The sequence below is a fragment of the Myotis lucifugus genome, unplaced genomic scaffold (genome assembly GCF_000147115.1).
Source record: "Myotis lucifugus unplaced genomic scaffold, Myoluc2.0 scaffold_2437, whole genome shotgun sequence".
Classification (NCBI taxonomy): Eukaryota; Metazoa; Chordata; class Mammalia; order Chiroptera; family Vespertilionidae; genus Myotis; species Myotis lucifugus.
This window is the reverse complement of record NW_005873485.1, coordinates 1-22,238: the sequence shown is the minus strand read 5'-3', so window position 1 is coordinate 22,238 and position 22,238 is coordinate 1. Positions and strand designations below refer to the sequence as shown.

Here is a 22,238-nt window from a genome sequence, read left to right as displayed (position 1 = left end):
GGGAGGGACCGCAGGAGGGCTCCAGAGCGTGTCTGGCCCATCTCTATCAGTCCTGATCAGCTGGACCCCAGCAGCAAGCTACCCTACCAGTCGGAGCATCTGCCCACTGATGTTCAGTGCACGTCATAGCAAGCGGTTGAGTGGCCTTAGCCTATCATTAGCATATTTGATTGGTTGAATGGCCGATTGGACGACCAGGCAAAATTAACATATTAGGCTTTGATTATATAGGATTTTACTTTTATTATTATCCTATATAATAAAACCCTAATATGCAAATCGACCACACAGTGGAATGACCGATCGCTATGACATGCACTGACCACCAGGGGGTAGATGCTTAATGTAGGAGCTGCCCCCTGTGTCAGTTCTTTGCCATAGGCCTGTGCTCACAGCTGCAAGAGCAGCGGCAGTGGAGGGAGCCTCTCCTGCCTCCACATCAGTGCTAAGGACCCCTTGGTGGATGTCTGACTGCTGGCTTAGGCCCAGACTCCACGGCTTAGGCCCACTCCCCACAGAGAGAGGGCCTAAGCCAGCAGGCGGACATCCCCCAAGGGGTCCCGGACTGTGAGAGGGCACAAGCCGGGCTGAGGGACCCCTGCCCCTTGCCCCAGTACATGAATGTCATGCACCAGGCCTCTAGTTTAAATATATTTTTATTGATTTTTATTTCAGAGAGGAAGGGAGATGGAGAGAAAGATAGAAACATCAATGATGAGAGAGAATCATGGATGGGTAGCCTCTTGCATGCTCCCCACTGGGGATTGAGCCCGCCACCCGGGCATGTGCCCTGACCGGGAATTGAACCGTGACCTTCTGGCACATAGGTCAATGCTCAACCACAGGGACCATTCTTCAAAAATATTTTCTTGGTGGTTTGATTTCTTCTATTCATTGTATATTAAATTCTAGACTAGTGGTACTACATTAGCTCCTTGGGTTATGTCTGAGATCCGTTCCTATGGCCGACATAATGCGATTTTCGCAGTAAGTCGGAACCCTCCTACATAAGCACCTGTCACTCACACGGAGTGCATACACAGCAGTAATGAGTGAAACAGTAAGGAAAAAAATTAGAAGATAACAATTCCTGCCAAACCGGTTTGGCTCAGTGGATGGAGCATTGGCCTGTGGACTGAAAGGTCCCAGGTTCAATTCCGGTCAAGGGCATGTACCTTGGTTGCGGGCACATCCCCAGTAGGGGGTGTACAGGAGGCAGCTGGTCAATGGTTCCATCTCATCGATGTTTCTAACTCTCTATCCCTCTCCCTTCCTCTCTGTAAAAAATCAACAAAATATATATTTTTTTGAAATATATATATATTTTAAAAAGATAACAATTCCTGACCTTTACTTGTGGTGAATAAATAAAAAACAACCATAAAGCACATATGTACATACGTCTAAATGATGGAACTTTTTTATATTTATAAATAAATGGGAGATAGCGATGTAAGCACAAAACAATGTATGTTGAGTCCGACGTAACCTGAGGACTGTTATATCAAAAAAATATTTTTTATTAAATTTGAAGATCACCTATAGGACATTGGAGTAAAGCTAGCACAGTAACACCCTCTAACACTTGAAGTGTTAGACTCTGCTCCCTGATCGCCCCTAACTGCCCTCCCCTGGCTGCCTGATTGCCCCTAACCACCTCTGCCTGCTGACCTGATCACCCCCTAGCTGCTCCTCTGCTGGCCTGATTGCCCTCTAACTGCTCCCTTGCCAGCCTGACTGCACCCTAACTGCTCCCCTGCCTGCCTGATCACTCCTAACCACTTCTGCCTCAGCCCCTGACACTGTGGCTTTGTCCAGAAGACATCCAATTAATTAGCATATTACCCTTTTATTAGTTTAGATTTTATGATTTTTAAATCTTTATTGTTAAAAGTGTTGCATAGGTCTACCTTTCCCCCTATCAACCTCTTCCAGCCTGCTCCTGCCCCCACCCCCCACCAACCAGGCCGTCACCACCCTTTTGTCTGTGTCCATGTGTTATGAATGTACGCCTATGAGTTCATTTATTGATCTCTTTGCCCCCACCCCCCACCCCGGCATTCCCTCTGAGGTTTGATAGTCTGTTCAATGCTTCTATATCTCTGGGTCTACTTTTGTTCATCAGTTTATGCTGCTCATTAGATAGAGTCCACCTTCAGTGAGATCATGTGATAACTTATCTTTCTCCAGCTGGTTTATTTCACTTAGCATAATGATCTCCAGATCTATCCATGCTGTTGTCAATGGTAAGCATTCTTTTTCATAGTAGTGTAGTATTTTGTTGTGTAGATGTACCACAGTGTTCTAATCCACTCAGCATTGGGGCTGTTTCCAAATCTTGAGAATTGTGTTGCTATGAATATAGGGATGCATATATTCTTCCTAATTGGTGTTGTTGATTTCTTGGGATACTTTCCTAGAAGTGGGATTACTGGGTCAAATGGGAGTTCCATTTTTAGTATTTTGAGGAAACTCCATACTTTTTTCCACAGCAGCTACACCAGTCTGGATTCCCACCAGCAGTGTACGAGGGTTCCCTTTTCTTCACTTCCTCACCGGCACTTTTTGTTTGATTTGTTGATGGTAGCCATTCTGACAGGTGTGACATGATACCTCATTTTCATTTTTATTTGCATCTCTCAGATGATTAGTGACTCTGAGCATTTTTTCATTGATCTCTTCGCTTTCTGTATGTCCACTTTGGACAAGTGTCTATTTGGGTCATTTGCCCAGTTTTTAATTGGATTGTTTGTGTTTCTTTTGTTAACTTGTGAGTTTCCTATATGTTTTGCAGCTTAACCCCTTATCAGATGTAACATTGACAAATATGTTCTCCCATGTAATACTCTCTTGTTTTGCTAATGATTTCTTTTGCTTGTAAAAGCTTTTTATTTTCATATAGTCCCGCTTGTTTATTTTTTCCTTAGTTTCCATTGTCCTAGGACAGTGATGGCGAACCTTGTGAGCTTGGCGTGTCAGCATTTTGAAAAACCCTAACTCAACTCTGGTGCTGTGTCACATATAGAAATTTTTTGATATTTGCAACCATAGTAAAACAAAGACTTATATTTTTGATATTTATTTTGTATATTTAAATGCCATTTAACAAAGAAAAATAAACCAAAAAAATGAGTTCCCGTGTCACCTCTGACACGCGTGTTATAGGTTCACTGTCCTAGGAGCTGTATCGGTAAACATATTGCTATGAGAGATATCTGAGATTCATGGACTATGGTTTCTTTTAGGACTTTCTTTTTTTGGTTCCACCTCTTACATTTAAGACTTTTATTCATTTTGAGTTTTTTCTTGTGTATGGTGTAAGTTGGTTGTCTAGTTTAATCTTTTTGCATGTACCTGTCCAATTTTACCAACACAACGAAACAGACTATATTGCCTCCCTTGTGAAAAATTGAGCACAGTGACTTGGGTCAATTTCTGGGTTCTCTATTCTGTTCCATTGAACGACATGCCTGTTCTTGTGGCAGTACCAGGCTGTTTTGATTACAGTGGCTTTGTAGTATAACTTGATAACTGCTATTGTGATCCCTCCATTTTTGTTCTTCTTTCTCAAGATTGCTGCAGCTATTTGGGGTCTTTTTTGGTTCCATGTAAATTTTTGGAGTGTTTATTCTAGGTCTGTGAAATATGCCTTTGGTGTTTTAATAGGAATGGCATTGAATCTGTAGACTGCTTGGGGTAATAGCGACATTTTAATGATGTTATTCGGCTAATCCTTGAACACAGTATATTTTCCCACTTGTTTATATCTTCCTCTATCTCTATTTTCTGTTTTTCTCTTTATTAAGATATTAAAAATGTGTCCTTATCTCCCCATTGCCCCCCATACCCCCACTCACCCCCCGGTGTCTGTATCCATTGCTTATGCTTATATGCATGCACACAAGTCCCTTGGTTGATATCTATCTCTATTTTCAATGTCCTCTATTTTTTGGAGCATAGGTCTTTTACCTCCTTGGTTAGGATTATTCCTAAATATCTTCATTTTTTGTTGCAATGGTTAATGGGATTGTGTGTGTGTGTGTGTGTTTCTATTTCTGAGAGTTCACAATTGTTGTGTAAAAATGACATATTTCTGGTTGCTAACTTTGAATCCTACTACGTTTCTGAATTTAATATATCTAGTAGTTTTTTTATTGCATCTTTAGGTACAATATCATGTCATCTGTGAATGAGTTTTACTTCTTTCTAATTTGGATGCCTTTCATTTCTTCTTCTTGTCTGATCACCATGGCCAGTAATTCCAGTACAATTTGAACAAGAGTGTGAAGGCGGATATTCTGTCTTGTTCCTGTTCTTAGGGGATATGGTTTTAATTTTTGCCCATTGAGTAGGATGTTGGCTGTAGGTCTGTCATATATGGCCTTGGTTATGTTGAGGTATGTCCCTTCTATTCTCACTTTGCTGAGTTATTTTTTTTTTTTTAAAACAGGGTGCTGGATTCTTGTCTAATGCTTTTTCTGCATCGATTGATATGATAATGTGATTTCTTTTACAATCTGGTTTATTTATTTCTTTTGGTCTTGCAATCTATGTATGTGCTGTATCACATTAATTGATTTGCGAATATTGTACCACCCTTGCATCCCCAAAATAAATCCCACTTGGTCATGACGTTTGATGTCTTTATTGTATCGCTGGACCTGGTTTGCTAAAATGTTGTCAAGGACTTTAGTGTCCAGGTTCATCAGGGATATTGGCCTGTAGTTCTTTTTCTTTTTTCAATATATTTTATTGATATTTTACAGAGAGGGAGAGGGATAAAGAGTTAGAAACATCAATGAGAGAGAAACATTGATTAGCTGCCTCCTGTACTCCTCCTACTGAGGAGGTGCCCACAACCAAGGTACATGCCCTTGACTGCAATCGATCCTGGGACCCTTCAGTCCGCAGGCCAACGCTCTATCCACTGAGAAAACTGGTTAGGGCCTGTAGTTCTTTTTCTTTGCCATATCTTTATCTGGTTTTGGAATTAGGATAATGCTGGCTTTCTAAAACGAGCTTGGAAGTGTTGTATACTCTTGGATTTGTTGGAATGGTGTGAGGCGTATAGTTGTTAGTTCTTTGAATGTTTGGTAAAACTCTTTCAGTAAGCCATCTGGACCAGACCTTTTATTTGCTGGGAGTTTTTGGTTTTAATTACTGCTTCAATTTCATTGGTAGTTATTGGTCTTTTCAGGTTTTCTGATTCTTCCTGAATGAGCTTTGAAAGGTTGTATTTTTCTAAGAATATGGGCATTTTGTCCAGGTTGTCCTGTTTGTTGGAATAATGTCCGTCATAGTATTTTCTTACAGTCCCTTGTATTTCTGTGGGGTCAGTTTTTATGGCACCTCATTCTGTGTCTGTCAAGTCCACTTCCCAGTTCTTGCCATTCCCTGGGCATCTTTCCTGATTGTAAATTGTCTGCTCAGCTGCATGTAATTTGTTAATAACAAGCGGGTGCTCTTTGATTTAGTTGTATTTCCAGTTTGGCTCAGGATGAGATGCACAATACATCAGCCTATTCGGCCACCATTTATTTTATTTTATTTTTACCACTTTCTGATCCTTGCTGTTAAAACCAGCCAGAGTGACCTCCGTACAGCTCGCAAATGCACAGGGCAGGCTCCCACCTGGAGCCTGCCAACCCTTCCCAGACTTCCGCAGTGAAGACCCCCACTGACCAACGCTGGTTTCACCTCCCCGCATCGCTGCTATCACCTCTCACAGGTATCCTGGTCCATTGTGTACTGTACTCCACTAGATGCCAGTTCCCAAGGACAGGGGACTCTGTATTTGGGGAATCTGAAACAGTTGAGCTCAACAGTATCCAAAGCCACAGTCTTTTTTTTTTTTTAATATATTTTATTGATTTTCTACAGAGAGGAAGGGAGAGAGATAGAGAGTTAGAAACATCAATGAGAGAGGAACATCCATCAGCTGCCTCCTGCACATCTCCTACTGGGGATGTGCCCGCAACCCAGGTACATGCCCTTGACTGGAATCGAACCTGGGACCTTTCAGTCCACAAGCCGACGCTCTATCCACTGAGCCAAACCGGTGTCGGCCAAAGCCACAGTCTTTATATGTGTTCCTTATGCCCACCCATGGCTGCTGAGCCTCTATCCAGCCTGATTCAAGTTCTCATCCCTACAGCCTTCCCTCACCCCACCCGCTCAAGGAACCTGGACCATGAGCTGGCAGGAACATGTTCACAGGCACCCAAACTATCTGCCCCCTCAACCGCACCCCCCAGCAGCACACTATTGCCCAGAATCCAGGAACTATGCCCTCATTTCAGGTCTTCCATGCACAGGCAAAACTTAGGGGGCGGGGGCACACCAACCACAAATCATCCTCCAAATGTGGAATTATATTGAGACCAAACTTCTCCTTCTTTTAATGCTTGTATTACAGAATGTTCCCACCATAGAAAATAAACAAAACCATATCCTGGAGAATACACGCTACCTCCAGGACGGCTGGGTGAGGGGGTAGGGAAGAGGTGTGCTGTATTTTCAATAAAGTGCAAAATAATCCCTAAAATGAAGAAAAAGAGACGTAAACACCAGTCGGTCTCAGGGGTGTGAATGGGTTGGCGGGAGGCAGGATTTTCTAAAGGTGAACTGATTTCAGGGCCCATAGCATCAGGGGGCTTCTCCCAGATACAGAAGTAGGTTCATTTGCAGCAGGCCAGGTGCCTGGCGGGTGGGGAGGAGCAGGCTGGAGAGACCTCTGGATGGAGACAGAAGAGCCCTGGCCAGTGCATCTCAGGCACACACAGAACCCCAATCCCTCCCAGGGCCTTGCCTCTCTGCCAAACACTGGGAAGGGCACAGTGAGCCCACCTGCAGTGGGAACATCCCAGGTAAATGCAGGAGTGAGCAAAGGTGGGTTATGCCGGCAGAGGCCCCATCTCAGGGCACCAGGGTGAATGTTTGGAGTTTTTGGTAATCCTCACCTGAGGATATTTTTTCATTGATTTTCAGACAGAGTGCCAGGGGAGGGGGAGAGGAAGGGAAAGACTGGGAGAGACATCAATGTGAGAGAGAAGGAAAAATTAGATGCCTCCTACAAAGCTCCATGGGGCCAGGATCAAACCTGCAAATAAGAACCACAAAGTCACGCAGTCTTTATTTCAAGGCCGTGGGCAGCAATGCACTAAAAGCCAATATTGGTCAAAGAGTGATTTCCTGGCTCTATGCTGTCCCTCCTAAAGCACAGAAACGTTGGGATCCACACAATATCTGTAAATTATACAACGTAGACCACAATAGTGCATGAAAATCATCCCTGGGGGTGAATATAACCAAGAAAATTAAAGGTACTAAAGAAAAAATACCTTTACTAAAGATCACAAACCAGAAAACGGGACAAGGCGGTTTGCAGGTTGGTGAATCAGAATTTGAAACAATTCATCACAGCATAATGTGAGAACCACATGTCCCTGACAGAGGCCACACTTCTTAGCTGGAAGGTCCCCTGTATGAACCCCGGGTCAGGTGCATTACCTCCTCGGAGATAAATGAAGATCCTGTCAGGAGCGGAGGGTTCTTAATGTTCTCAAGCACAAGTGACAACACAGAATACATTTCTCCTGAGCACACAACAGTTGGGACTGATACACACTCTTCAGGTGAGCCAGGTGGTAGAGGTGAAATCTCTTCCGCCACACATCAATCGGGTAGAAGACCTGGGCATGTTACAAAGTGCAATGCACCTCGTTTAAGCTTCACCTGTACTGGAAACATGAGGAATCTAGAAGAGTGTATGTTCCATTAAAAGGGGTTTAAATTCAGGAAAATAGGTCGCAAAGAGTCTCCTTCATTGTTGTTATTCTAAGTGAATAAAAGGAAACATTCCCTGCACATTTAACACTTCTCTCCAGTGTGAACTCTCAGATGTTTATTAAGGTAGGCTTTTCGGCTAAAAGACTTCCCACATTCAGTACACTCATGTGGCTTCTCTCCAGTGTGAACTCTGAGGTGTACAGTGAGCTGAGCCCTTGTACGAAAGGACATCCCACATTCTGTACACTCATATGACTTCTCTCCATTGTGAACTCTGAGGTGTTTAGTGAGGTGATCCCGTATACGAAAGGACATCCGACATTCTCTGCACTTATATGGCTTTTCTCCTGTGTGAACGCTGTTGTGTCGTCTGAGGTCAGACCTGTAATGGAAGGATTTCTCACAATGTCTGCACTTATATGGTTTCTGTCCAGTGTGAACTCTGAGGTGTACAGTGAGCTGAGCCTTTATACGAAAGGACATCCCACATTCTCTGCACTTATATGGCTTTATTCCAGTGTGAATGCTGTTGTGTTGTCTGAGGTTAGACCTGTAACGGAAGGATTTCCCACATTCTCTACACTCATATGGCTTCTCCCCACTGTGAACTCTGAGGTGTACACTGAGCTTAGCTCTTTTACGAAAGGACATCCCACATTCTCGACACTCATACGGCTTCTCTCCGGTGTGAACTCTGAGGTGACTAGTGATCTGAGACCTTCTACGAAAGGACATCCCACATTCACTGCACTCATATGGCTTTTCTCCTGTGTGAACGCTGTTGTGTTGTCTGAGGTTAGACTTGGAGCTGAAGGATTGTCCACAATGTCTACACTCATATGGTTTCTGTCCAGTGTGAACTCTGAGGTGTACCTTGAGGTGGGGCTTCTGACGAAAGGATATCCCACATTCACTGCACTTATATGGCTTTTCTCCTGTGTGAACTCTGTTGTGTCTTTTGAGTTTAGAGTTGTAACTGAAAGACTTCCCACAATGTTTGCACACATATGTTCTCTCCAGTGTGAACTCTCTGGTGTCTAATGAGTGAAGGTCTTTTTCTGAAGAACTTCCCACATTCATTACACTGATACTGCTTTTCTCCAGTGTGAACTCCCTTGTGTCGAATGACATTAAAGTTTTGTCTAAACACTTTCCTATACCTGTTACATTCATAAATCAGTTCTCCAGAACACACACCCTGACACTGAACAACTTTCAGGTTGTGGCTGGCAGCGTTTCCACATTCATCCCACCGGTGATGACTTTTTCCACTGAGAAATTCCTGTGAAATCTCACTGCCACAGTGTAGCTCCTCAGCGTTGAGAGTGACCTGGTGCTGGGGAAGCTCTGAGTTGGATTGCAAGTCTTCCCCAACCTCCCTGCTGGTTGAAGGCACCGAAGGTAAGGAGAAGCTGCACCTGCTCACAAAAGAGGCCCCGTCCATAGCTTCTTTCCAGGGCCCCTCTCCACATTCATTCTTTTGTTGCTGGTGAGGGTTTACACTGAAACAGAATTCTCCAACACATGCGTCGCTACAGAAGGCTTTCTGCTCAAAGTATGCTGCATGTGACCCAGTCGGGTGCAAAATATGTTGTAACAGAGAGAAACACTGCTTACAGAGATGGTTCTTATGGGTGACTGGAGCTGTCTTAGAAGTCCTGACCTGTGACTTGCCTTGTATACATACTTGCTGATCAGAAGGGGCCTCCTCATCTTCCATTTTATGCCAACAACCTGAAAAGTGAGAAATGGTGAGGAAATGAATGTTGAATGTGGTGGCAGGGGGAAGTCCCATTGCAAAAGTGTGTTACACATCACACGTTGGTTCCATGCAATTGTCTGAAAATAAGAGATGTGCAGGAAGGATTAATAACAGGCTCTTGTGACTTTCTACGCTAATGAAGATCACAAAACAGGGAGGCCTCACCAGAAATATGACACAAACATGGCAAGCACCACATGGATGAGAATATGGATCTCCAGCCCATCCTTCAACTAACAGCATTGTGCAGGTATTGTTTACCGGGGATGGGGGGTGGGGGGGAGCTGTGGAAGAAGTTGTTTAGGTCTTACTCCAAGTAAAATACAATAAAGGAGTAGCTGGTTTCAAGGACTAATTAGCACTTCTATGCACATATCACATGTACAAGTCAACGTTGCAGATTACTGCAGAGGCACCAATGCAGATGAACAGGTGATGAAGAAGTGAGTAGTCTGCACTGGGCCAGAGCTAAACAGCTTGCTATAGTATTCAGGGAAGAGAATATTACATACATTTGAACGGGGGCCTTACCAAAACAGCCCATGGTTTATGTAGGTAAAGACCATAATGTGGCACAAGAACGCGTACCAAGAGAAAGAGGGCAGAAGTAGAAGCCATGCATGTGGACACTGTCAGCCTCCCATGAAGAGAAAGTGCAAGCTGGGACCCATTAAACTCACTGCTAGGCTCTTGACTCCCTGACACTTCCTGTACTTTTTGAGGTTACGGGTGTTAGGGATGTTCCTGGAGTCCTTTACTCAGGGCTCCCCATCCAGCTCATCCCTGGCAGCCACAGCACATTTGACAGGACAGAGGGGGACATTAGCAGAGGCCATGTTCTGGCTGTGGGAGAGAGAAAGCTACGCCTGAGGTGTAAAGAAAGAGAGGACATCACCTCAGGACACTGGGAGAATGTGAAGGTCTTACCTACAGATGACACAAGGGCAAACACTTCCAGCATCACATCGTAGTACAGAAGTCTCTGAGCATCATCCAGGATCACCCACTCCACTTCAGAGAAGGCAATGGCCACGTCCTCAAAGTTCACATCCTGTCATAATGGGGACAGTACAGCCCATGATCAGATTCACTCCTAAGATTATAAGTCTGTCATATTCCCCACCCATGTGCTCTTTGCACGCTTCACATCCGAGAAAATACCAGGCCTTCATCCCACGAAAGCCACTGTCTTCTTATTGAACAACACTTCTCTCACACAGCTTCTTTCCCAGACGCACACCTTCAAAGGTAGTGCAAATTGTCGTGGCGTGGATATATTATTTCCTAATAACCTCTTTTCCAAAAATATAGGTCCCCATCTCCATAATCTATTTCTCTCTTACCCTTCACCCTTACCCATGCCAGTGGAGATTTACAAGCCTGAGTAACACTGATGAATGCTATCTCATTCCCATCAACCAGTGTGTCACTCCCAACAACAAAAAGCAGGTGGTTAGTTAAATGGCACCTAAGCTCTTAACCTAGAATGTGGCACACACACACCCCTCTTTACAGGCAATTACCCTAAAATTGACCTTACTGTTCCATCCAGGCACCACCAGAAATGGACTCTTCCTTCATTCACTCTTATGTCAATGTCATGGTGCTGTGGCCATGAATTCACATTCCCTCTCCAAGTGCACATCACTCCATCTACCACACCTCTCTCAAACCTGCACTTCCACAGCTCCTGCCCCCATACTCATCTCCCGGCCTTTACTTATTACTCAGCATGTGTGGTCCAGAGGACGGTTGCCAAACTGAATCAGGATCACGTACTGCCCAGTATCTGATAGTCCACACTCATAGTGGCAGCCTTGAGTGGTGCTATGTAAGTCTCTCTCCATGACTGCTTTTCTTTTTCCTTCAACCCCAACTATTAAGAACAACAATCAGATCTCAGATATCCATAGCCCATCTCCTGTTATGCTGCACTTGATGTCCCTTCACTAGTCACAGCCAACATCCCTCACTTAACCTTCACTCAAGTCCCAGCCCCGATGGCCCTCTGCACCATGCCCAGTGAGTCTCACTCAAGCCTCTAACCCAGTGATGGCGAACCTATGACACGCATGTCTGAGGTGACACATGAACTCATTTTTTGGTTGATTTTACTTTGCTAAATGGCATTTAAATATATAAAATAAATATCAAAAATATAAATCTTTGTTTTACTATGGTTGCAAATATCAAAAAATTCCCATATGTGACACGGCAACCAGAGTTAAGTTAGGGTTTTTCCAAATGCTGACACGCCAAGCTCAAAAGGTTCGCCATCACTGCTCTAAGCTAATCCACAAAACGAACTTCAACTCCCCACAGCCAGGCCACACTGAGGGTCACAACAACATCCTGGTGAGAGTTTAGAAAACGTGTATGTACCAACCCTAGACTCTTGTTATTTGAATTACTCTTCGGCCTCCAATTAATCTCAGGTCACTCATCTTTTGAAGGTATTTGCCACTGCAAAATGATTATTTCTCCACCAGACTCTACATGACAACTTCTGTCCTTATGACAACCACCTCCCACAGTGGCCACAGCATGAAAGCCAGTCCTGGTGCAGAATGTGAGGCTATTGCTAGGCCAGCAAGCATTCTACCCTCTGGCCTCACCCATAGTGTGCAGCGGTTGCTGGGCGCCAGGGAGCCTCCCGCCAGCTGGGTGCTAAAGGAGTCGTGGCTATCCAGACATCTGATAAGAGGACTCCTAACAAGATATTGTCACTGTAACCCTTAAATATCTGGATCATCACAATTACCTCTAAATTTCACCGGGTATATAAAGAAATCTTTGCCCAGTCCGAGGAGCAGCAGCTGTGCGAGCAGCCCTCCCCCACCCACCAGAGGAGCCACCACTGCTGCGAACAGCACCCATTATAGGAGCCACTGCCAACTGAGAAGCAGTTGCTGCTGTGAAGGCCCAGTGGGCAAATGCAGCCCGAGGAGCCACTGCCACCCAAGGAACAGGGCCTGCAAGAATCCATATCTAGATCTGTCGGTGAGATAAAAAATGGGTACACAAAGAAACCCCCAAAGGAAAGAAAAGGAGGCATCACCAGATAAGCAGCTAAGTAGAACAGAGGCATGCAATATGTCAGAAAAAGAATTCAGAATAAGCGTCATACAGTTCATAAACAGGATGGATGAAAAAAATCAATAACTTATGTAAGAATCAAGAAGAAATAAAGAATGACATAGCTGCAATAAAAAATACCATGTAATGTTTCAGCAGTAGACTAGAAGTGGAAGACCAAATTAGTGAATTAGAAGACAGGGAAGCAGAATACAACCAAACTGAACTGAAATTGGAAAAAAAAATTAAAAGACAGCAGGAGAACCTAAGGGAGCTATGGGACAACATGAAACGATCAACATACAAATAATAGGGGTGCCAGAACAACAGGAAGAGGAACAATGGTTAGAAAACCCATTTGAAGAAATAATGACAGAAAACTTCCCTGGCCCTGACCAGTTTGGCTCAGTGGCTAGAGCTTCCGCCTGTGGACTGAAGAGTCCCGGATTCTATTCCGGTCAAGGGCATGTACCTTGTTAGCAGGTATATCTCCAGTGGGGGGTGTGCAGGAGGCAGCTGATCAATTTTTTCTAACTCTCTATCCCTCTCCCTTCCTGTCTGTAAAAAATCAATGTAATATATTTAGAAAAAAAAAGAAAACTTCCCCTGATGTGGAAAAAGAAAAAAGTCATGCAAGCACAGAGAGTCCCAAACAAGATGAACCTGAAAAGACCCACACCAAGACACATCATAATTACCATGGCAATAGTTCAGGACAAAGAGAGAATCATACAGGATGCAAGAGAGAAACAGAAAGTTACGTACAAGGGCTCTAAACCATTAGATTATCTAATGACTTCCCAACAGAAACACATCAGGCCAGAAAAGAATGGAAGGAAATTTACAAAGTGATACAAAGAAAGGGACTAAATCCAAGAACACTCTCTCCAGCAAGGCTATCATTGAAAATTGAAGGGGAAATAACGATCTTCACATACAAAAAAAAAAGCTAAGGGAGTTTATCACTACCAAGCCAGCAATGCAAGAAATGCTAAAGGGAATGGTGTAAAAAGAAGAAATAACAAGGGAAGAAGGAACACAGGCACAAAAAATAAAAATGGCTACAAATAACTATCAGTAACTTTAAACATAAACGAACTAAATGCTCCAAAGAAAAGACATCAAGCAGCTGAATGGATAAAAAAAAAAATGACCTATATCTATGCTGCCTACATGAGACACACCTCAGAACAAGGGATTCACACAGACTGAAAGTGAAGGGATGGAAAAATATCTTTTAGGAAAATAGAAATGAAGAAAAAAAAGCCGGGGTAGCAATATTTACATCTGACAAAATCGACCTCAAAATAAGGGCCATAACAAGAGACAAAGATGGCCACTTCATAATATTAATGGGAACGAAATAACAAGAGGAGACAACCCTGAAAAAATATATGCACCCAATGCAGGAGCACCAAATACATTAAAAAAAACTCCTGGAAGATATCAAAGGAGAGATCGACAATAATATAATAATAGTAGGGGACTTTAATACACCACTGACATCACTGGATAAATCCTCTAGACAAAATTATCAGCAAAGAAACAGCAATCCTAAATGACTCACTAGATCAGATGGACTTAATTGACATCTTCAGAACATTTCACCCCAATGCCATGGAATTTATGTTCTTCTAAGTACACATGGGACATTTTAAAAAATAGACCACATATTGGGTCACAAGCAAAGTTTCCTCAAATTGAAGATTGAAATCATATCAAGCATCTTCTCAGACCACAATGGCATAACATCCTATCTAATAAAAGAGAAACATGGTAATTAGCCATAACTTCGCTGCCTTTCCCATTGGCTAATCAGGGCGATATGCAAATTAACTGCCAACCAAGATGGCAGCCGGCAGCCAGGCACCTGACGCGAACAGGAGGCTTGCTTGCTCCAGTGATGGCGGAAGCCAAGCTTCCCCGCCTGCTGCTGCTGGGCTCTGAGCTGCTCTCTAAGAAACATTGCTACAAATATAGAAGCTAAACAAAACCCGAGATACCTGCTTTCAGCCAGCCGGGATCTCAGAGCTGGAGTCGCAACAAAGTTTCAAATACAGAAGGTAAACAAAGCCCAGAAACCTGCTTTCAGCAGCCGAGGTCTCACAGCTAAAGCCGGCTCTCAGCTCCAGTGACAGCCATAGAATGTAAATAAATCCCAGAATAAAAAATTAAAAAAAAAGGAAAAAAGGAGAGGTTGGGAACTTCAGTCACCCACCAGCCTGAAAACGGCCCTCAGCCCCTCACCCAGACTGGCCAGGCACCCCAGTGGGGACCCCCACACTAAAGGGGGTGTGACCAGCTGCAAACAGCCATCATCCCCTCACCCAGGCTGGCCAAGCACCCCAGTGGGGACCCCCACCCTGAAGGGGGTGTGACCAGCTGCAAACAGCCATCATCCCCTCATCCAGGCTGGCCAGCCACCCAAGCGGAACCCCCACCCTGATCCAGGACACCCTTCAGGGCAAACCAGCAGGCCCCCACCCAAGCACCAGGCCTCTATCCTATATAGTAAAAGGGTAATATGCCTCCCAGCACTGGGATCAGTGGAGCCGCGAGTCCTCCTAGCACCGGGATCAGCGGAGCAGCGAGGCCTCTTAGCACTGGGATCACTGGAGCCACAAGGCCTCCCGGCCCATGGAGCAGCGTGACGGGGCAGCGCCCAAACCACCTGATCGCTCTGTGGCTCTGTGGCTCTGTGTGTGACGGGGCGGCGCCACAACCTCCCTATCCGCCCTGCTCTGTTTGTGACAGGGGAAGGCGCCCCAACCCCCTGATCGGCCCTGCTCTGTGCCTGATAAGGGGAAGCTCCCCAACCCCTTGATGGGCCCTGCACTCTGTGTGACAGGGTGTGGCGCCCCAACCCCCCCATGGGCCCTGATCTGTGTGTGACGCGGTGGAGCCACAACCTCCCCATCAGCCCGGCCCTGAGTGTGACAGGGGGGAGTGCCCCAACCCCCTGATTGGCCCTGCTCTGTGGGTGAGAGGGGGCGGCGCCCCAACCCCCCAATCGGCCTTACCCTGAGCGTGACTGAGGGTGGCATCGCAAACTCCTGATCGGCCCTGCTCTGTGCGTGACAGGGGGGAGCTCCCAACCCCCTAATAGGCCCTGCTCTGTGCGTGACGGGGGCAGCGACCCAACCCCCTGATCCGCCCTGCTCTGTGCGTGACGGGGGTGGTGCCGCAACCTCCCTATCGACCCTGCCTTGAGTGTGACAGGGGGCGGCACCCCAACCCCCAATCGGCCCTACCCTGAGCGTGACTGAGGGTGGCATCGCAACCTCCTGATCTGCCCTGCTCTGTGCATGACAGGGGGCGGTGCCCCAACTCCCCAATCGGCCCTGCTCTGAGCCCGACCAGGAGCTGCGGGGCAGGCACCTAGGGAATGTGCCTGCCCTCTGCCACGCAGGAATGGGCCTAAGCCAGCAGGTCGTTATCTCCTGAGGGGTCCTAGACTGAGAGAGGGCACAAGTGGGGCTGAGGGACACCCCCCTCCCCAGTGCACAAATTTTTGTGCACCGGGCCTCTAGTTAGAAATAAACTACAATAAAAACAATCCAAAAAATTCAAACACTTGGAAGCTGAATAGCATGCTATTAAACAATGACTGGGTTACCAAAGAGATCAAAGAAGAAATTAAAAGCATCACGGAAACTAATGATAATAAAAACACAACAATCCAAAATCTATGAGAAACAATGAAAGTAGTCCTGAGAGGGAAGTTTATAGCTCTACAGGCTACCTCAAAAAACAAGAAAAATGGTAGTAAATCATCTACTCTACCACTTAAAGAATTAGAAGAAGAGCAACAAGAACAGCCCAGAGTGAGAAGACGGAAGGACATAATAAAGATCAGAGCAGAAATCAATGACATGGAAACCAAAAAAACAATTCAAAAGATCATTGAAACCGAGAGCTGGTTCTTTAAAAGGATAAACAAGATTGAGGAACCTCTAGAGAGGCTCAACAAGAAGCAAAGAGAGAGGACCCAAATAAACAAAATCAGAAATGAAAAGAGGCAAAATTACATCAGACCCCACAGAAATACAAAGGATTGCTAAAAAATACTATGAACAACTCTATTCCAACAAACTAGACAACCTAGAGGAAATGGACATATTCCTAGAAAAATACAACATTCCAATACTCAATCAGGAAGAATCTAAAGATCACAATAGGCCAATAACTATAGAAGAAATTGAAGCAGTCATCAAAAAACTTCCAGCAAACAAAAGCTCGGGGCCAGACGGCTTCACAGGGGAGATTTACCAAACATTCAATGAAGAACTAAAACCTATGTTCCTCATACTATTCCAAAAAAGTCAAGAGGAAGGAACACTTTCAAGCTCATTCTATGAAGCCAGCATCACCCTAATACCAAAACCAGATAAAGACAACACAATAAAAAGAATTACAGGCCAATATCCTTCATGAACAGATGCCAACATCCTCAATAAAATTCTAGCAAATTGGATCCAGCAGTACATCAGAAAGATCATACACCATGACCAAGTAGGATTTATACTGGGGATGCAAAGATGGTACAACAACCGCAAATCAATAAACGTGATACATCACATTAAAAAACCGACACATAAAATCACATAGTCATATCAATTAATGCAGGAAAAGCATTTGACAAAATCTAACACCCTTTCTTGATAAAAACACTCAGAAAGGTGAGAATAAAAGATCATATCTCAACATAATAAAAGCCACATATAACAAACCCACAGCCAACATCATACTCAATGGGCAAAAACTAAAACTATTTTCCCTAAGAACAGGAACCAGACAAGGATGCCCACTCTCACCACTCCTACTCAACTGGAAGTACTAGCCATTGCAATCACACAAGAAGAAGGAATAAAAGGCATACAAATTGGAAAAGAAGACGTAAAACTGTCCATATTTGTAAATGACATGATACTGTACATAGAAAATCCTAAAGACTCCATCAAAAAATTATTAGACTTAATAAATGAATTTGGCAAGGTAGCAGGATACAAAATTAACACCAAGAAATGTATGGAATTTCTATACACCAATAGTGAACTTACCGAAAAAGAGACTGAAAAAGCAATCCCGTTGACCATCGCACCAAAAATAATTAAGATACCTAGGAAAAAACTTAACTAAGGAGGTAAAAGACCTATACATGGAAATCTATAGGGAACTGAAAAAAGAGATAAAAGAAGACATAACGAGACGGAAGAATAGACTCTGCTCATGGATTGTTAGAATCAACATCATTAAAATGTCCATACTACCCAAAGCAATCTATACATTTAATGCACTTCCCATTAAAATACCAACGGCATGTTTCACAGATCTAGAACAAACATTCAAAAAATTCATCTGGAATAAAAAAAGACCCCAAATAGCTGCAGCGATCCTGAGAAAGAAGATCAAAGTAGGTGGGATCTCAATACCAGATATCAAGCTGTATTACAAAGCCACTGTATTCAAAACAGCTTGGTACTGGCTCAAGAACAGACATATAGATCAATGGAATAGAATAGAGAACCCAGAAATCGACCCAAACCACTATGCTCAATTAATGTTTGACAAAGGAGGCAAGAACATACAATGGAGTCAAGACAGTGTCTTCAATAAATGGTGTTGGGAAAATTGGACAGATACATGCAAAAAAAATGAAACTAGACCACCAACTTACACCATACACAAAAATAAACTCAAAATGGATAAAGGACTTAAACATAAAACAGGAAAACATAAAAATACTAGGGCAGTGATGGCGATCCTATAACACGCGTGTCAGAGGTGACGCGCGAACTCATTTTTTTGGTTGATTTTTCTTTGTTAAATGGCATTTAAATATATAAAATAAATATCAAAAATATAAGTCTTTGTTTTACTATGGTTGCAAATATCAAAAAATTTCTATATGTGACAGGGCACCAGAGATAAGTTAGGGTTTTTCAAAATGCTGACACGCTGAGTTCAAAAGGTTCGCCATCACTTTACTAGAGGAATCCACAGGCAGCAAAATCTCAGACAAATGCTGAAGCAATGTCTTCACTGATACAGCTCCTAGGGCATTGGAAACTAAAGAGAAAATAAACAAATGGGACTACATCAAAATAAAAAGCTTCTGCACAGCCGAAGCCGGTTTGGCTCAGTGGATAGAGCGTCGGCCTGCGGACTGAAAGGTCCCAGGTTTGATTCCGGTCAGGGGCATGTACCTGGGTTGCGGGCACATCCCCAGTGGGAGATGTGCAGGAGGCAGCTGATCGATGTTTCTTTCTCATCAACGTTTCTAGTTCTCTCTCCCCATTCCTCTCTGTGAAAAATCAATAAAATATATTTTTTTAAAAAGCGTGTCTGCACAGCAAAAGAAACCATCAACAAAACAACAAGAAAGCCCACTGCATGGGAGAACATATTGCCAATGTTATCTCTGATAAGGGTTTAATCTCCAACATCAACAGGGAACTCATACAACTTAACAAAAGGAAGATAAACAACCCAACCAAAAAATGGGCAATGGACCTAAATAGATACTTTTCAAAAGAAGACAGAAGGAAGGCCAAGAGACATATGAAAACATGCTCAAAGTCACTAATCATACAAGAGATGCAAATCATAACGACAATGCGGTACCATCTCACACCCGTCAGAATGGCTATCATCAATAAATCAACAAACAACAAGTGTTGGCGAGGATTCGGAGAAAAAGGAACCCTCATGCACTGCTGGTGGGAATGCAGACTGGTGCAGCCACTGTGGAGAACGTGGTATGGAGTCTCCCCAAAAAACTATAATGGAACTCCCATTTGACCCAGTGATCCCACTTCTAGGAATATATCCCAAGAAGCTAGAAACACCAATCAGAAAGGATATATGCACCCCTCTGTTCATAGCAGCACAATTCACCATAGCTAAAATTTGGAAACAGCCTAAGTGCCCCTCAGCAGATGAGTGGATTAGAAAACTGCGCTACATCTACACTATGGAATACTACGCTGTGGTAAAAGAGAAGGAATTCTTACCATTTGCAACAGCATGGATGGAACTGGAGAGCATTGTGCTAAAGTGAAATAAGCCAGTCAGAGAAAGATAAATATCACATGATCTCACTCATTCATGTAATATAATGACCAACATAAACTAAGGAACAAAAACAGACCTATGCCGACGCAATAACTTCACCGATACAGCTCCTAGGGCAATGGAAACTAAAAAGAAAATATACAAATGGGACGACATCAAAATAAAAAGTTTAGATCCAGAGACAGAGAAGCATCCATCAGACCATCAAACCTCAGGGGGAAAGTAGGGGAGGGTGGGGTTAAGGGGGAGAGATCAACCAAAGGACTTGTATGCATGCATAGAAGCTTAACCAATGGACTCAGACAATAGGGGGGTGAAGGGGGGGATAAGGACACATATGTAATAACTTCATCAATAAAGAAATTTTTTAAAAAAGTAAAAGAAAGCCAGTCCTCAGGTTCACGCTGTCACTCCTGAGCTATTACTACCATGACCAATTGACCATGATTCCCTGTATTAAAGTGATCTACAGTCCTGGCTGATGTGTCTCAGTGGGTTGAGCATAGACCCGTGCACTGGTGAGGTCACATGCCTCGGTCGTGGGCTGGATCCACAGTAGGGGTTGTGCAGGTGGCAACCAATCCTTGCTTCTTGCTCATCCCTGTTTCTCTCTCTCCCTCTCCCTTCCTTTCTACATCTAATATCAATAAAAATATAGTTGTACTTTAAAAAACATGACTGCAGGTTCCTGATTCAGCTCACTCCTCACTCCCAGCCTTTGCACATTCTGGACCCTGTGTCTGGAGGACCTCGCACTCATTACACTGGTTGCCAAAAACAAGGTCAACGTCATAAAGCCCTAGTCCTGGCCTTTGGAGTCTGGGCTTAGGCAGGGGTGGGCAAACTTTTTGACTCAAAGGCCACAGTGGGTTCTTAAACTGGACCGGAGGCCGGGACAAAAGCATGGATGGAGTGTTTGCGTGAACTAATATAAATTCAAAGTAAACATCACTGCATAAAAGGGTACGGTCTTTTTTTTTTTTTTTTTTTTTAGTTTTATTCATTTCAAACGGGCCGGATCTGGCCCGCGGGCCGTAGTTTGGCCACGGCTGCAAGTTTACACCCACAACAGGCCCGGTTCCCGATTCCTCCCTGCGCAGTCGCACCATCACGTCCTCACAAGGGGGCCCTGCAGCCTTTCACCCTCTTCCCCCCTCAGCCATGTGTCACCCACGAGGGACTCACCATTCTGAGCGCTGGGACCTGAGAGGCCGGTCCCCAAGGCTGGAGGATGAAATGGGGTCCGGCTGCGGGGACGCTGTGAGCAGAGAGGAGTCCGGGAGCCACGGGGACCCCAATCTCGGGCTGTTGGGCTCAAGGAGCCTCAGACACACCCCGCACGGCAGGCGCGCTGCCTCCCAGGCCTCCTTCTCCTCACGACCAGCGCCCTGAAGCCTGGGAGTCTGTGAAAACAGACCTAAAAGTTTAAAATGGCCACCGCGAAGAGGAAGGCGGAAGTCCCGCCCTAACCGGATGCGCAGACACGGAAATGCCCTTGAGCACCGCCCACAAGGGTGCAGCTCCTTCTGGGTAATGTAGTTTTCTCAACCTCTCAGGGCAGGGCTAGCATCCCAACCAATGACTTAAGTGAATAAAGGTGACATGGCCGAAACTGGTTTTGCTGAGTGGATAGAGCATTGGCCTGCGGATTGAAGGGTCCCGGGTTCGATTTCCGTCAAGGGCATGTACCTGGGTTGTGGGCACATTCCCAGTGGGAGTGTGCAGGAGGCAGCTGATCGGTGTTTCTCTCTCATCGATTTTTCTAACTCTGTCTCTCTCTCCCTTCCTCTCTGTATAAAATCAATAAAATATATTTTTTTAAAAAGGTGATGTGGCCCAGTAAGAGATGCCTGGGGAGGGAGTAGATGGGACCAGAGGCCTGGCTAACTGCAACAGACTGACAGATCTCCGAGGAAAAGAGGGTGGGGAGGACTGGAAGAGATCCACCAAGAATATATACACAGGGGGGAAATTGGAGACATTCGTAATAGTATCAACAGGAAAAAAAAATACACGTATTTTTATAAATTTTAAATAATGAAGCCCAGCTGGTGTGTCTCAAAGGTTGAACATTGACCTATGAAACCGGAACTCATGGTTCTTTTCCTAGTCAGGGCACATTCATGGGTTGCAGGCTCAATTCCCAGTGTGAGGGTGGATTGTGCAGGAGGCAGTTAATCAGTGATTCTCTCTCATCATTGATGTTTTTATCTCTCCCTCTCCCTTTGACCCCCTAAAATCAATGAAAATAAATTCAATAATGTATATACATATATGCATAGCCCATGGACATAGACAATAATGTGGTGAGGGCCTAGAAGAAGTGGCGGCAGGGGGAGAGGGAGGAAAAAGGTAAGGGGTGTGGGGGGAAATTTGGGGACATCTGTAACACAGTCAACAACAATAACAAAAGAATAGTGTGCACAGCCAGTGTTGCTCAGTGGTGGGGTGTGTACCCATGAAGCAATATATCACGGGTTTGATTTCAGGTCGAGGCACATGCCCAAGTTTGCGGCTCCATCTTAGGAGGTTGGGATGC

At 44.5% G+C, this 22,238-nt stretch overlaps 1 protein-coding gene across 2 annotated transcripts; it reads right to left on the bottom strand.

Annotated features, from left to right (window-relative positions):
* Positions 1-7,111: 7,111 nt before the first annotated feature.
* On the bottom strand, positions 7,112-21,087 carry LOC106695726 (zinc finger protein 525-like). Of its 2 annotated transcripts, none has more exons than XM_014450488.2 (3): positions 20,885-21,087; positions 10,478-10,601; positions 7,112-9,522 (listed from the first exon to the last, which is right to left on the bottom strand). In XM_014450488.2, the coding sequence occupies exons 1-3, from the start codon at positions 20,885-20,887 to the stop codon at positions 8,753-8,755; spliced, it is 897 nt and encodes a 298-aa protein (XP_014305974.1). In that variant the 5' UTR covers positions 20,888-21,087; the 3' UTR covers positions 7,112-8,752. The 2 variants fall into 2 exon arrangements, with proteins under 2 accessions (XP_014305974.1, XP_023604792.1); XM_023749024.1 differs by lacking the exon at positions 20,885-21,087 and adding an exon at positions 18,832-18,892.
* Positions 21,088-22,238: the final 1,151 nt, after the last annotated feature.

Coding starts and splice junctions, on each gene's coding strand:
- LOC106695726 (XM_023749024.1), bottom strand. CDS start 8,961: ATGAATGTAACAGGTATAGGAAAGTGTTTAGACAAAACTTTAATGTCA.